The sequence below is a fragment of the Haplochromis burtoni genome, unplaced genomic scaffold (assembly GCF_018398535.1).
Source record: "Haplochromis burtoni strain Fernald_Lab_line unplaced genomic scaffold, NCSU_Asbu1 Contig_81, whole genome shotgun sequence".
NCBI classification, from domain to species: Eukaryota; Metazoa; Chordata; class Actinopteri; order Cichliformes; family Cichlidae; genus Haplochromis; species Haplochromis burtoni.
This window is the reverse complement of record NW_024582442.1, coordinates 2,212,829-2,230,171: the sequence shown is the minus strand read 5'-3', so window position 1 is coordinate 2,230,171 and position 17,343 is coordinate 2,212,829. Positions and strand designations below refer to the sequence as shown.

Here is a 17,343-nt window from a genome sequence, read left to right as displayed (position 1 = left end):
AAAAAATACCACTAAGGTTCGTGAGAGCATCTACTATGTATTTAAAAAAAAAAAAAAAAAAAAAAAAAAAAAAAAAAAAAAATGCAACCACTGTGAAGCCTCCAGTTTAGTTTTACGCTGTCACAATCTTCATTTCCTAGAGACAGAAGAGTGAAGGGCCAAGTTAAGGCTAGCAAGCTTAATCCATATGCTGGATGGGTGCAACGCATATATGATGCTTGCCAGTGAGAAGTAACAGACTAACAAATTACCAGAATTTCACAAAACTGGAGTGCAAACTCACTGGATTGGTTGCATCTTATAGAGAGTCGTGTTACCGGTAAAATCATTTGATTAAAATGCTACAAAAACCCCCAGCACTGCAAACATGGTCAAGAAGTGACTTGAACTACTGGTAAAGGGTCTAAGACTACAATCAACTACAGCTCCAGATATCGTCACGCCTGTCAAAGAGGCGATTTGCTCTCATCTTTAAGCGTTCACAAAACACAAATTAGTTAAAATATTTATTCCCATTATAGATTTTATAAAGGGAGAAATTAGCTACAGTGACCAAAACTGTGTTTTTACCACATGCAGGTTTTAGTACTTTTGGGGTAAGTGAAGGTGTAAAGCTTAATAATGGGTGATCCCTTGTCTGTTCATCACTACATAATCACACCTCTCTAAAATGTATACACTGAAATAAGAGTTGTTGCTATAAAAAACACGGCTGCTATAACCGACAAGATCCACTTGTCAAACATCAGAGCCGTGAAGTCCAAAACATCCCCAGGATGCTAATTTACAGTCGCTGAATTTGGAAATAGGCGGTCGGAAGCCACCACTAAATCAAACATGTTGGTCAGCTTGGGGTCACGGAGCTGCTCCAGAATGAGATGGATCATGAGACACAAAGCGCACTGGATAATCTCCTCAGCACATTTTATTACATAATAAAATAAGCTGGTAAACTAGAATGCAAACAGGATGCAAAAAAAAAAAAAAAGTGCTTAAGAGCTACACATACTGTACAAGAGCAGACCCCCAAACACCAGCTGACTGGACATAATGTGCACTGAGCCACAATGGCATTTGAGCTTTTGCTGCGGGGGAAGGGGGTCTTTAAAAACCACCAGCCAGAAGAAAAAGAAAATCTTTGTGCTGCAGCCTAACTATATTATAAAGAGCGGGGCCTTGCGATTGGCTGACAAAATGAGTGTGTGCAAGGCAGCAGTGAATAACTTGCACACATGCGGCTAGTCCGGCATCACACACAAAAACAAAGAGTTATGTAATGCTGAGGCCCACACAGAGGGGAGAGGGCGAGATGGTGTCGTGGAAGCACACTCAGCCTTGTAAATACTCACAGACATGTTCGCTCACACGTCACAAACGGCAACATTTTTCTGTGCACGTTTGTTTGTATGTGTGTGTGTGTGTGTGTGTCAGTCATAGTATGATCCAGTTTCACCCAAATCTGTCTGAGTATCTCCCTCTCCCTGCAGCTCAGCAATGTTGCGGGTGGAGGGCGCGCGGGGGGGGAGAGACGACACACGCTATAGTGTTGGAGCTCGCCTCTCATCAGATCTCTCTACATCTGCTTCATTTCCTCTTCATTCTTTATCCCTCCCCACCTTCCTGTGCTCCCCTCTCCCTTTCTCCTTCACTCCCAGTGATCTACCATTATCCTCTTGTCATTATTACTGTATTAAAGGCGGCAGATGGACACGATAATTCCTGCCCAATTCTACCCGCTGAGTTTAAGAGGTGATTTCCTCTTAAAAAAAAAAACCTGAAGACTGTTGTAGGTTATGCCACAATGTGCAATCGTAGTTATGAACATGAGCATTACACAGTTGGGACTCCATGATGTGACGTAGATTCTTCTGGAAGCTGAAGAGGGGGGAGAGCTGGCTGCCCTTTTAGCCAATCAGAGGGAAGAAACAAGGAGGGGACAGGGGAGGGAGGGAGGGAGAGCGAGCGAACGAGAGAATCGACATTCGGGAGGAAGGGAAGGAGGCAGGGAGCGAGGATAAGTGATGAAGAGTGTAGTGTGTGTAAGAAAGTCTCCACCCCCTCGTGCACTCCTCTGTTAGCTCGAGACTCACTGCCTGAAATCAACTTGGGTCCAAATCCGCTTACAACTGGATCACCATTTGCCGGTGCTGCTTTGGTTTCTTCAGATTGCTTGAGCGACACAAGTCCTCCAAATTCAGTTATCCTGATAAACTGATGATTTAATGTAAAAATATCCTTTTATTCTCAATTAAAATTCAGAGACTGATCAAGGCAGGGCTTAATAAATGTTTCTGGCAGGTGTGGTGTACAGTGCTTGTATCTCAGGCAGTACTTAGCAGCGAAACAGTGAAATAGAGTAAGAAGAGACGAGACCGACTCCTGCTGACAGCCTGTTTGCAATAACAGTCCTCAGCTGTGCCACTGCACAGGAGAATTCCCACTTCATCAAAGATGCACATCAAGCCTTGGCCTTGGGGCTGTGTGTGCTTCATGCAGAGGAAGCCATCCCATTTTCTATTTTAAAAGGGGTCTTAATTTCCTCAGAAACAATGATAGTATGCTTGCCTGGCTGTTTAACAGCTAGAGGTTGTGGGCTGCCTGGTTAGGATTGTCTGGGGATATATTAAAAGAGTTGGAAGAAGGTGGAGGAGAAAGAGAGTGAAAAGCATTGGCAATCTCTCTGAGTGGAAGGAAAAAAAAAAAAAAAAAAAAGGTCTGTGACCTTGCAGACAAAGGATACTTCTGTGCAGGTGCTTGGATAGCAATGTGCAGAAGAACTGAAGACTAGCGAATGCAAGTACTCATCACAAGGTAAGTTAGTTTTAAAACTATCCTAACAACAATACGTGATGAATGAATGTTTTCAAATGATGTTCCTCTGAGTCGCAAACCAATTTTCAAAAACATAATATATTAACAGTACTGTGCAGCCTGTACAATATTTACAAGTATATATTAAATAGTATCAGTATTCTCCTCCCCTATATGTACAATAATAGCATGCTAATAATCATTCTCACTGCTCTGTTCCTTCACTGAAGTGGTTCGTCTCGCTCTTGGACGGAGTACATACTGAAATGCAAGCCTTCTATAACTGAGCCTTTAATCCCACAAGTTAGGCCATGAATGGAGCTTTATAAACTAGCTAAAGAAAATCTCGCTGCTGTAAACAGGATTGCTGTTTGCTTATTGTCCAGTATGTTACATGTGTTCAATCTAACAGCCAGGCCTTCTTGTGAATAAGAGTGAAATCCTGTTTGATGCCTTTCCATCATTTGCCTCCAAACTGTCACAGCACACCACTTTAACGGAACTGAAATAGAAGAAAACACACACGCGCCTATTTCTAGAGAAAAGTAGCAGAAAGAGTGAATCGTGAGGGAGGAACGGCGGCATGTCTTTGAGGCTCTCCGTCTCATTTTTCCTGTGGGCTTTAAAATGTGAGCAGCGAGCCTCACAAGAGAGAAGATTAAAGGGTTTAATTAGAAGTGAATAAATACGACACGGTAGTTAAGAGGGAAACCCGTCACTGCATTACATTCCACACAGAGAAAAATGCTGTTTAAAAATAAATAATAATAATAATATTTTTAAAAAATATTTAATATCTGACAGCACAGTGCAGAGAACGCAAGGTTGTGAAGGTCAAAGCGTTAATCAAACGGTAACTATGGGTCTGAATATATAATCTCAGGATCGACATTCACTTCCAGCTCTTAAGTGTTTCTCTCCAGACCTACTCTCCACCTGCAGAAGAGCTCCACAGGTTGAAGTAGGGGGGGGATCTCAGAAGACAAAACAGCTCTTGTGCCAGCAGCTGCAGGCAGCCCAGATTCCAGCGTGTTATGATTTACAGGAACCGAAGTGTGAAAGACAGTGGAACGTCCTGTCCTCCTGACCTGGGCAGCCCCTGCTGAGCCCGAAAAATGGTTCAGTCTCGCATAACAGCGTCAAACTGAAACTGCAACAAAGAAATGCCACTTGGCACTTATGTTACAAGTATCTGTTTTGCCACATTCAGGGGCTGAAAATGCTTAATTTGTCAAACACATTCTAGACATTTTTGTTTGCCACAGACTTGACCTTTGCAACTTCTCCAATAAAGCTTCCCTTCAGATTGCAGCTCACTAACCAACCAGTCCGGCCTTTAATTCCACATCCACTTTTTGACAGGCTAAACTCAGCGTGTGGGTATATTTCAAGAAAAGACACACACATACACAAAAAAGATCACGCGTGAATTATATAGCACACAAGTGTTTTATCAAAGACCCTTTCACATCTGAGTGTTGCTAATTAAATTGTACCGTAATGTCAAAACCCAAGCCCATCTGTCAGTTGTCATAAATATAATGGCTCAAGTGACAATATGCAATGACAACAGGCTCGTATGCACAATTTATGGTGTAAATACAGCTGAACACAGCTGTTACTTGTGTTGTTCCTTAAAGTGCAGCTTATCATTACCAGTACTGCATTCATTTAAGCTGTGCTGCTCGGGATAAGACATGCAGTGGTATAAATTTCCCCCCTGATCGCACCACAATTTATGGCTCTCTAGCACAAAGCGCTGGGCGTAATTAAGCGAATGTGAAACGGCAAATTAATCTGTTATGAAATTACTGCCACGACACTACTTTGTAATAATGTTATCTTTTATTGCACTATGTAAATGTGCGCCTTGATGTGCATGCATGTTGTCCCCAGTCTCTGATAGGGACAAAAATGCACAGCATGGATAGGCACACAATAGCTCATTAACCCCTAGAAATGAACTCTAGAGTAGCTTGTTGATGGTGGATGTGCACAATGCTTATTACTAATAGACTCATCTATTATTTTTCTTTTTAGGGTGCGTCGCTGACACCATGAGTGCGGCCCAGCACACACTGTGATAAAGGTCTCTGTGATACTCACATCACAGTGTTGCTGCCATGCTTCATGGCTTCCCCACACCATTAAAGCCGTTTGAGCATCTTTAGTTTAAAAAAAAAAAAAAAAAAAAAAAAAAGCCACATGCCAGTAGATACATCCTACACATGTTACACGTGTATGTTTTAGGCTGGTTTCCTGGGGTTATGCAAAATTAATCAATCATACAGTAGGACTTTAAATACTGTAAAATAGAGCAATAGATATAGAGACAGACAAATATAGATCTCTCTCTCATATCTCTTTTCTCTATATATCTATGTGATGCCTTCTTGAAAGTATAAAAATAGTGATTTCTGTGACTGATATTAGATACTGAAATGGTGTGGATATGCTAAAATACCTGGCATCGTAAATGCTCACATTTGGTTCTCATTTTTCAAAATCATAGAATTTGCCTACAAGTGGACAGACCAGCTTTTCAAGCAGTCTCAGCCCAGATATTTTATTGTGTTTGGTCATCTGACAGCTTATACTCCAACCCCAAATGTCCAAACAGGCAATCACACTAGATTGTTTTAACTGAACCTATTGTATCTGGAGGTAAATGTGATACGTTTAGTTAACAAATATTACAGCACTTTCAAGGATGCTGAAGCAAAGGAGTCTGTAGTAGCTGTGATATAAAACCATATGCGTAACGGTGGATTTGCACAGACACAGAGCATATATATGCTGTTTGTGTTTGCAGGTCACATTAGGAGACTGTAAGAGTGAGAGCGTGTGTGTCATAAAAATGAGCCAGTAGAAATATCCTACAAAAGGGGCCCCTCAGCTGTGCCGGCAAACAGGAAACGGGAGTGCATTCTCACAGTTTCACATAGCTCTGCCCGTTTTTGTGTGTTCTCAAACACTGTTTTCCTGCACTCTCCCAAATCAACCAGAGGCACCAGCCACCTCTCTACATTTCACACAAATAAAAACCACAACAATTTCTTCCATCTCTGTTCCTTACAGCCCACCTTTTTCTCTCCTTCCTCCTTCTCTGGTCCCAGGGCGGGCCTCAGTGCTAGACCAGACAGGAGGTGGAGTAGTGTTACTATGGCGCTTGGGGTCTTCCTGGAAATCTCCTGTGTATGAATGCCTGTTTATTCAGCCTCCGCACTAGCCCTGCTCTCCTAATTAGCTCCCACTGTACCTTACACTAGTATCAGACACAATCTGCCTCTTTTAGTTGATTAGTCAATTAAGATTCATGGTGTCTTTCAGAAAAAAAGACAACTGTTTCAGCCCCTTTTCACAATCTTTTCCAGTCATTAATAGATAATAACTGCAGTGCCTCGTTAACTGCCACAGTAATATTGAGGTAAAGACAATCTATAATCTGTGTGATCTTCTTCAGAAATGATCAACATGAGCACAGTGCAACAGAAAAATATGTAAAAGGTGCTAAAAAGTCAAGTGTGATAATAGAAAAGCCTGTTATAAATGGTGAATTTTAGATCTGGTACTTAATAGGGGTTAAGATAAAGAGTTGAAGTGTCAAATAAATACTATGAAAAGAAACAGCATGTTATATGTGCTAACACTCACTAATAACTATTCTCTTTCTACCCTTCAGGCCATCCTGTCGGCATCTTTGAGCAGTTCTAATCAGATTTCCCGCTGCCTATCCCTCATGACACATTAAGTCCCTCTCCCATCTGCTTGCTCATGCCGACATGAAGATCTGCTTCCAGGCTAACTGACTGTCCACCACATCCTACCTGCTTCCCTCTGATTGTTAAAACCACTGGCTTGGGGAGACAGTGAAGAGAGTGGGTCTGTAGCTGCCACAAAGCAGGAGTTAAAACCTGCAAGCTAAGTGCAGTCTTCACTACAAAACTACATTTCTAGGCATTTTTATTCAGATGGTTTATTTGTTGGGGTTTTTTTTCTCCTTCAGATTTTCTTCCTCTCCTCTACCCTCTGAGGTAAGCCTGAGGACCCCTATGTGGAGGCTTTGAGAGGAGATGGACCATTCTTATTAGGTTGTAGGTAGTAGGCTCAGGTAGTACAGCAGAGCTGGTGGCCAGTAATGTTCTCAGTTGCAATATATTTTTCAACTTTAAAAGCAAATCCTTCATAATCAACAGCATAGCAATGAGCTGAGAATCAACTGACGCCTAGTGGCAAAAAGGCAGAACTGCATATACTGTGTGGTTCCCCTTCTGACAACAATGTAACACCCTCACACAGTCAGTGTCCTTCCTGCTATCACAAGATATCACACAGACTCGCAGCAAAGGTCTACACTGACAACTCCAGTATTAAAACATGCATAACAGACGCTCCTTTTATTCTGTGGTAAAGAAATCAAATGAGTCTTTCTTTGATGTTGTGCATCAATTGTACAAAATGCAAGCAGCAACAACTCACCTTTGGTAATCTGCTCTGTGGCCTGAAAAAACAAACAAACAAACAAGTTAACAACAGATCAAACTTAAAATGATAAGATAAACATGTAATGCATTCCATGTAAGATCCAGAAAACAGTATGCGGTTTTGCATGAAATAATTTTTAACATTTTTGCTCATGATCCACACAACAGTAATGAAGCAAACTAGTCAGGGCAATGCTAAGGGACAGGTAGTGCTCGTGTATTTAAACACTAAATTGATTAACGCTCGACACATTTAAGAGCTCCAAACAAGATTTAGTTTGCCGTGGTTTGACTGCTGGTACTCGCCTCATTGCAAGACGGTGGAGTTAAGTCCATCTGACAGATGAGGACCTGATTATTGCTGTGTTATTTAATTGAATAGTGTAAACTGTATTATTTATTAAGTTAATGAGGGAAAACTAGCCTGTAGCTTGTACTTTTTCCAGCACTAGCAAAAAAAAAAAAAAAAAAAAAAGCTTAAGCACAAGCACAACAGATCGCTAGAAGAGGACTTAAGGTTAGGGGATATGAATATATAAATGTGCTGACATAGGAGCTCTATACACCGAAAACACTTATAATGTAGAGCTGTGCCTGGCCTTGTACTACATAGCACACTAGCATCTAAAATACTGCAAATGCCAACAAGCTTGTTCTTTTCACCATAGAATAATCTGTAATTATTTATGATTGCTTTAGTCTATAAAATGTAGGCATTTTATCCTAAAATTATTATTAGAACTAACAAAAAATATTTTCTGTGTAACCAAAACAAGCAGCACAACAGGTCAAATGTTGCTTGAGCCCTCGTAATGGAGACTACAGACAAAGAGGAGTCCCTGCATTAAACACAAAGTTAACTGGAAACTGGTTAAAAATAAAACATTAATAATTATAAAATCACTCCAATCCCTACCCAAAATCCAGCTGACTGCCAGTAACTGCTGCAATTAGCTGGAGTTTACAGTATCTTATCACATGATAAAGAACAGGAAGGAACAATTACAGCAACATGATAAAAGCATGTGGGTTTCAAAAACACTCTGCAAGCCTACCTTTTTTTGAGCAGCCTCTTTCTTTTTCTTCTCGTCTTGTTTTTTCTTTTTCTTATCTTCCATCAAATGGTTCTCTTCTCGTATTTTTGCTTCTTTTCACAGCTTAAATAAAAAGAGAGATGGAGAGAGATGGACAAGGTTTTACCCCAAGAACCAGTCAAAGAGAGGAGTACTTTGGCTCAGCAGAGTGAACACAGATGAAAGTGATTTCTTGACATTTTCTTTTCAGCTGAATGGTTCATTTTATCAGTCTTCAAACTGAAATCAGTGTGTCAGTAGCTGCGTTTGTAACACGTGACGATATGTGGACTAGTAACACACTGAAATCACTGTCAGCTGAGGTGAATAGTTTTGATTATCGTCAACTCCAAAATCCAAATTCAATCAACATCTGTTCAGGATCTTCCAGAACAACCCCAAACCAATCAGGGTTAACTGCAACCCACAGCACTCAAAATGATCCACTGCCAAAGTTCTAATAGTACCTACTCAGCCCAACCTGGTTTCAGTTGTTTCCTAATACAATTGTACATGGGGTCATTACAGCAATGTGGCTGAAAGATTTGTGACGTCATTTGGATAGAAAAACAAAAAACCACAAAAAACCACAAAAAAAAAAAAATATATAAAAAAATAATATGGTGGATGTCAAGGTTATAGTATACCTGCTTCTCAGTTTATGGCTTTTTCTCAGACTCGGGGACATTTCTCATATACTCGGGTTTGAAAAACTGAAGTTTTGATTTTCATGAAGCCACTCTCATGACTCATTGAGTGACGCCACTAACTAGCCAATTGGTGGCGTGCAGTCTGTTAACGTCACAGAGCCCCAGCTGAGTAGGTACTAAACAAGCACCTGGTACCAAGTACTCCAACCTAATGTAAAAACCCTAAAAATCAAAAGTCTTGTCATTTAGCTTCAGCTGACTAAATGTCATAAGATTATGACAGAATAAATCTAAAGTTCATTCACTTGACTTAAGAGTAAAAGTTTGTTGTGATTTTATAGGTAAGAGTTACTCGGCACGTTTACAGATTGATATCAAGAGAAATAAAACAAACGCAAAATGTGTCCATATGTCCACTCTTCTCTTCTTTCTCGCAGTTTTATGAGAAAGAGAGCATGGGAGCTGGCTGCCACCCTGTTTATTGGGATAGATCAAATTTCCCTTCTAATCTTACTGCACAAAAAGATTGAAAGTGATCCAATCAGAAGCCAACTCATCCCGCCTTTCTAAACAATTGAATTTGTTAATTTGTAACTCTGATTTGATCTAGTCTCTCCAGAACACTTCCATCTTGTTTTTATTCATCACTGTTTTTGTACTCGTGCATTTATTTTTTATTTAGTCATCGTCTTGCTTCTGTTAGGAGAAAGAAAAAAAAAAAAAAAAAAAAAAAAAAGGCTGACAAAAACCATCACAGAAATTATTGGTCAATGAAATTAAGACTGGACCCATGTCCATGGCACTTGTTTTGGTGGTAAACATGAGGCAGGTGCTTGTGAGTGACTCGTCCACAATCCCCAGACGTAAGACTGTGGGTTTATTTCACATTCCACTTTTAAGCAGCATATTTCTTTAAGTGTGCAAAGATGTGTGCATATGTTTTTCAGTTGTCTTTAGGTTTTTTTCTGGAAGCTATTAGGGAGGCATTGTGAGTTTAGCATGTTGGTGCTCTTAAGTTGAGCCTGCCGCTCTTTAGTCTACACACTCTACAAGACCAACAGATTCTAACACAAATAATGTGTTCGCACTACATCGAAACAAAAATCTCAAAACCTCGGGTTGTACCCTGCACTTTTAGTTTACGGTCTTGAGGATTTAAATGTCGACAACTCAAGCTGAAAACCATCTGCCAATGGCCTATTGTTTCACACTAGTTCGGTGGCCTTTTCAAAGCATGAGTGAAACAGGATGGAAATGTGCACTGATTTCATTTCAACCTTCCTGATTCCTTAGGTCCCCAGCAACACACCCGGCAAGTGTCAAGATCATCAGATAAACGGCTGGTATGAAAAAGCAAAGATGACACTGACACACAGACATTCCTTCATTTCTTATGAGCTACAAAAGCATCCAGCATCTACATCCAGCCTACACTAAGAAATGAATAAATAAATTACAGCTAGAAACAGTGTTTTAAAAAAAGGACATAGTAAAAATGAATTGGCCTGGGGAAAAAAAAAAAAAAAAATCATATATACATTTGAAAGTCAAGTTGCTTGAACCACAAATGTGAAACTGCACATAAAACCTTCAGCTTTTTTACCCCTGCCAAGCCTAAGCTGCTGCAGGCGACAGCGATATGAGCCACTGCCTGGCAACAAGCGCTCCCGGAGGCCCGAGGTGAGCAGTCAGGTGGAGATAGAATGCGCCCTGAAGTGCTGACAGTGCTGACATTAGTCTGGTTGTAGAAGTTCAACAATAGGACTTCAAAAAAAAAAAAAAAAAAAAAGAAAGAAAGAAAGAACCGAAAAAAGAAAGAAGAAAGATGAGCTTGGGCAAGTAACACATAAGTTTCCAATTAAGCAGCTAAGTGAGGATTTTAAAGCATGTCTTTAAACCATGGGTTCAAGAGTACTTCGTAACTATATAAATGACTTGCTTATTGCCTTTACTGAATGTTTTTTTCCCTTAAACTCTATGTCAAAAAAAAAAGTACCAAAACATAGAAAAACAACAACCACAGTGCCGGAGATTATACCTAGGTATGTAATTGTGAAACACAGGTTTTCTGAGCTCTCTTTCAAATATTGTTTGACAACAAAACTTTCTTCCCTTTCATAACAGAGAGAAGAGAACTGCTGTCTCATCTCACTTCAGAGATCTGCATTTTTTTTTTTTTAAACCACAACAGCCACAAGTGAAATAGAAGGAGCTGCTGTGAACATTTTTTATATATAAAGAGAGAAAAAAAGACAGTACATTTGTCTTGTCAACAGCAGCCTTCAAAAACATCCTGCGATTAGGTAACGGCACACTTTAATGAGCTAAACCTCAATATCATGCAATTTTTATAAACTCAATTGCCAAAAACTTCAATAATATCAACAAGAAGGTCCCATATTATAAACTGTAGCTCAGATTGTGAGCCTGACCAAACCATGCAAACACAGAGCTCCCATAAACTTGGCTATTAATTCATAACTGTAATCACGTAATTTTTTTCTCTAACTGGCTGATACGGAACCTGCTGAGTGCAGCTACCGAGCTAAATTTAGCAGGTGCTGCTTGTTTCAAAGGCATCAGTGGGACTTGTGTCACGTAGGATCATGGGAGAAGGGAGATGCTCCAGTTAATGTGAGCTGGTGTCAGCCACCAACCCACATGAGGAGCAGAGCGAAGCGTCAAAATAAAGTAAGTAAGAAACATTTGGTCCCTAAGCAGGATGAAGGATGTCTCCCTCAATGAGAGCTGTCGCTTAGCATCTTGGGCTACGTCCACACTAATAGTTTTCTCTCCGTTTTGGCCTCCCGTCCACACTGAGACAGCGTTTTCCCCGAAGGAAAATGCAGCATTTTCGACTTGTGCGTCGCAGTTTGGACAGCAAAAACAGACTTTCTAAAACGATGATACGTGTTAGTCATATGGTGCAGTCATGTGACCAATTAAACTAAGATAGCAGAGGGCATTATACAGCAGTTGTTTTGTTTTGTTTGCTCTCAATTTTGACAGCCCTATTAAAGATGAATATCAGTTTGTACATGCTTCAGATAGCTATGATGCAAAATTCAGAGTCGATTCTCACTATAGGTGTGAATGTGAACATGAATGGTTGTCTCTGGGTGTCAGCTCTGTGATCAACCTGTAACTGGTCTAGGGTGACCTGCGACTTTAATGTGCGCTAAATAATATTTGTGTTTGATTTAGGGCTGCACGATTTTGCATAAAATGAGAATCACGATTTTTTGGCTTAGAATTGAGATCACAATTCTCTCACGATTTTCTTTTCCAGTATAAATATTTATTGCACTTATTAACTGCACATCAACTTCGCAACAGTTGAGACTGAACATAAAAACAATAAATGTCTCACGTTTTGTTGTTGCTGCAAAATGTTGTACTGCTTGAAATTCCGTCTCCACCGTTGCTCGACGCTGCGTGTATAGAGCAGGTAGTGCAACAATAGAAAAATAGTTGCGGGACGGCACTGTGTAGCGTTTGTCTAGGGTGTTGATCATTTTCCTAAATCCCTCGTTTTGCACAGTGTTGATGGGAGCCATATCTTTGGTCAGGTGATAAGTGATAGCCTCCGTAATTTCTTTGTGCCTGCGGGAGTTCGACGGGTATAGGGAAGCGCTGTATAAGGTTCCCGTTATTGATGTTTGGGTGGTTGACCGGGACGGATTTTCTCCTGTCACTTTCTCTCATCCCTGACGTGCTCTCCGTTGTTTTTTCCCTGCTAATTTTAGCATCACACGGCACAGCTTCTGTATCACGTGGTATAAGGCTCCGCCCTTGTCATTTGTTGAGCAGGAAGAGTGAGCGCTTGTTTTCATGCAGATTACGCCCCGGATCAAAATGCGGTACAATCATCGTCGTCTTTTTTTAAATCATTGTCATTTGGAAATGAGATCGCACATAAGTATGAATCGAGGTCGCGATTTTCTAACGATTAATCGTGCAGCCCTAATTTGATTCACTGCTGAATTTGTAAGTTTGCTCACTTACAAAGATATGAATGGTCTGTAATTTTGAAAACATATCCTCCAAGGGTTACAAAGTGGTAAGATGTTTCTTGTAGTTGGTCACCATGTTTGCACACATCTCCAGGGGGATTTTGAACCACTCCTCTTTATTGTAACTCCTCAAGTCCTTTATCTTTCTTGATTTTGTTAATGTTACTATGACCAAACAACTCTTTCTCCTCATCTCTGCAAGTACATAAATTCTTTGTGTAGATGTATGCACTTTGACTACGAGAGCTATCTGGAGATCCGGGGATGAAATATGGAGCATCTTGAAAACTTCTCTCTCTCTAATCTATTTCCATGCTGCAGCAGCTGATCCTGAACAAATTGGGAACTGCCTCAAATCTTTGAAACTTTATTTTCTTTACTTTTTTTTTTACCCCACTTACTTTCAAGATCTTTATAAAAAAAAATAAATAAATAATAAAAAAATAAAAAAAAAAAAAAAAATCACAGGTATCCACAAACTTATTCCCCATGATGACCCCCTGAACCTGGTAACTCAATAACAAAAACAACAGCAATATTAAGCAATGAGATCAACAGATCCTAGAAGCCAATTCAGGTTGCACTTGTCACTGCTTAAAGAGACTGCAATCACTCACCTAATCTGAAACAGCTGATCCTACAGCTGATTTGAAGGTGTGAAACTAGTCTGTGTATACCAACTTATTTCAATGTGACTTGTCAAATATTTCTTTATTACTGTTCATTTGAATGAAGAAAATGAACAGTGATTTTAAGTCTCTGTTAGTGTATAGCACCTTTCTTAATAGGCACTGATTCAATGAAGATCTGGATCAAATAAATCACAAAAAAAGCAGTCTTAATGGGATGTACTTTTAACAAATGTGCAACACGAATATGCTATGAATCTGTAGTGGCAAAGCACTGCTCATAATAAGGACACCGTTCAATAAGCTCAGCTCTGTTGTGGAATTACACCCTCCTGTCAGAACAACAGGATTAGAGCTTGGTGTCCCTCTTAAAACCAGACACACACACACTCAGACACAAAAAAGGCAACACACACTGCACATAGACCAAGGGCAGTCTAACAAAAGCAGGTGTAAAACTGGTTGAAAATGTGGAGTGGAGATGGAGAGGAAACTCAATAGATGAACTGTCAAAACTGCACACGCTGCTGCCGTGGATGTGTAAATGCCTCACTGCCCCTCACTGTACCACTAAAGAGGAGGGGGGTGCTACAAACGATGAGGCAGGCTTGTGCGTTGTGTGTGAGAGTTGGGGGAAGGGGTGCTAGACGGCAGTCACTGGGCACAGAGCCAGGAATGCCATCGCTGCAAGCCAAACAAGAGAACGGCGAGCACTCGGGAGAAGGCTTGCTAACAACCGCAGCAGCAGCAGCCACAGCTATGGCAGCGCGTGTAGCGCCCTCTGCTCGCCTGCACGCCGGGGCGACGCAGCTTTTCAAGCCTGCTGATCAGTCACCACACTCAGCAGGTTTTCAAATGCAAAAACCTCAAGCGCATTGGAAAGAATAGAGAGAAAGAAAAAGAGCAACTTTTTGTCAGTAATGCGCTCAGATTGTGTGAAGGTTTAAAATCTGCTGGGTAAGCACTTACAACGTCTTTGTGCTCTGCAAAGAGGATTGCACTCTGTAAACTACTTGAAGCTATTCTCAGTGTAGCCATGTTAATGCTTTCTGACCCGGACTAATGACGGGGGAAAAGAGAAACTTGTGCTGCACTCCTGGTGCTATGTAGAGGCCCTAAAATAACTTGTATGGACAAACTCCAAAAGCACACAGTCTCAGCTGCTCCAAAAGTAAAGGGAACACGTTCACAGGGTTAGGGTGGATGTTGACAATTTCTTTTCTTTTCCCCCCCCAACAGATCAAAGAAAATCCTCAACAAATGCTTAATTAAAATGCAATCATGCAGCTCTGTCACAGTTTTTTCACATTGTTTCAGATTTTTTATTTCTGAAAGGGGCAATTAGGAAAACACTTTCATGCAGTATTTGTCCAGAAAAAAAAAAAAAAAAACAGCTACTACTTCAAAAGAAAAAAAAGAAAAAAAAGAACAAATGAACGAAATAGAATAAGAGGTTGTTTCTTAGTGAAAATGATAGAAATAACAGAACCAAGATATGATAATAATTTCCTCTGGGATACATTTCTTAAGAAATTCTTGAACTCAAGCAAACCAAATATGTGGGGGGCTTTTTGTTTGTTTTTTTAAAGGGGAGATAAAATTACTCAAAAACATCTTGCAAGACAAAAGTAGAGTTTTGTGTGTGAAATCAATTAACTGCCTTCATAAGAAATCAAGCTCATCATTTCCACTGAAGACTCCAAGCGAGCATCTGATCGCTGACACAGAAAACAAGCCGCCAAACCAAATGACATAATCTGGCAAAAGCAACCCCTCATCCCTCCAGTCCAGCTCTAAGCAAAATAACCCGTGAAGACTTCTGAACTGAAAGTGAGGCTGTGACCTAAGCTGTATAGTAATCACAGCATTTAGTAGTCTGTTTTTGTTATCAAGCCCCCCTTTGGCGCCTCTCTGTGAATACACACTGCCTCTTTCAGGAGGACTGGGTGCTGACCGGGGGGCCCCAAACCTGGCAGGGACAGAAAAGACCTCCAGCCCGCTTCTCTTAACCCTTTGCCAGGTCCAAACACACACACACAAATTAAGGACTCCAACGCATTAGCAAAACAAGCGGACCTCAAAGCTTGCATCAATCTGCCCTCTACATGCATCGGGGTACTGGTATCCCCAGCATCAGCCGCATACACTGTCTTCTAATGGAGAGTGTGTGTGTCCCTACAGGATGTCAAGCTGCAGGAAAAAGCCAGGTACAGATAACTGGTGCATCTTAAGGGTTACACTGGTCTCTGATGGGAAACAAAGAACTGAGAAGAGATTTCCAACACATATACTGTATAAATTATTAAGCAGTCTGGGAGCAATTTCAACCACAGCGCCGGGGTTATAATCAAAGCATTGAAAGGGGGAGAGTTTTTGCATCTAAAAGTAGGCAGAAAGTGAGGACCAGCAGTTACCAACTATTTAAAAAAAAAAGCCGAGCGGATGAGGATGCATGAGGTGCAAGCAGCAGTCCTAGTAAATGAAACAGAGAGCGGCCGTACGAGGGCATGAGTACAATAGGTAAAACCCTGGTGGCTAATGCGTTTAAACCCAGTCAGGTGATGCAAGCTAGATCCAGCCACCTCTCTGTGCAGCACCGAGGATATTTCGGCTTTAATGCTCGTGTCAACTCTCTTGCACGGCAGCGCAACAACAAGCGTCCCACCAATGTCTGCCAAGCTGCTACACATACGACAACTCGACAAGCGACAACACAGGGCGCCCTTGAATCACCGCAGCTGTGCAGCCACGGTGTTTTAATGACGAGCTAGCTCAAGTTAGGAACATACTATGAAGAAAACCTCCGTGCTAACCTCAGCGACCGCGCTAGAAGTTAAAATAAGCTCCAGTGTGCACTCGACAAATGCGATATATACAAAAAGGGGGGGTTAAGCAGCACTCACGAAGAAGACAGCACTGATGTCAAAGTGGGCTGAGCTGAAAATATTTTGATTCCCAGCTGCCATGTTTGCTATCGAAACTCGCCACATTTCCCCCCCAACAAGAAACAAAAACGCGACAAGGCACATCTCCGTCGCGGTAAACCTCACGGACTCGGTAATAAATCCTACCGTGAAGCGTTCAGTCGGTTCTCAGCAGCGGCGGAGCCTCTGCAGCCATTTTGTAGTAACTGACCGGAGCAGGAGCTCGAGACGGTTGAATCGGTGGTAACGGGGAAGGGGGGCGGAGCTCCACCTTGCCATGTGATCTTCAACAACAAAACAAACTGGTCCCACTTCACATCGCTCCGCCCAGGCGTTTCCATGACAACTGCAGCTCCTCCATCACTCCCCTCTCCTCCCTTCACCTCCCCCACCTCTCCTACCTCCCCTTTTCCTCACGGTATACGGTGTAGATTCAACGAAGAAAGTACGCACATATAAAAGTCAGTAAGCTCCGTGTAAAACGTGAACTGTTTGGGGGGGGGGGGGGGATAATAAGAAACATAACTGCGCTGTGTTTTAACGCCAACAGAGGGCACAGTTTGTTTTACAAACCAGATAGCCTCGTCATAGTCATAATATACATTCGCACTATGAAGCGGTGAGAGTTTTATTTATTTATATATTTTAATCTTTCTGCTGTTAAAACCAGTTCAGCAGGGAAACGTAACAGAACATGCAGTACAAATGATATAGGAATGGATGTGTCCAGTTTAAGCAACCAAAGAGAGAAACACTGTG

General features: G+C 41.2%; 1 protein-coding gene across 9 annotated transcripts in view; it reads right to left on the bottom strand.

The window, feature by feature from the left end:
• The window catches only part of tnrc6c1 (trinucleotide repeat containing adaptor 6C1), a 41,288-nt gene extending 24,425 nt beyond the window's left edge, over positions 1-16,863 (bottom strand). For all 9 annotated transcript variants that reach the window (XM_005925496.3, XM_014334576.2, XM_005925498.3 and 6 more), the window contains exons 1-3: positions 16,732-16,863; positions 8,351-8,452; positions 7,291-7,312 (exon numbers count right to left, since the gene is read on the bottom strand). In XM_005925496.3, coding sequence (XP_005925558.1) covers positions 7,291-7,312; positions 8,351-8,413 — 85 coding nt within the window. In that variant the 5' untranslated portion in view covers positions 8,414-8,452; positions 16,732-16,863. The remainder of the gene's footprint in view (positions 1-7,290; positions 7,313-8,350; positions 8,453-16,731) is intronic.
• Positions 16,864-17,343: the final 480 nt, after the last annotated feature.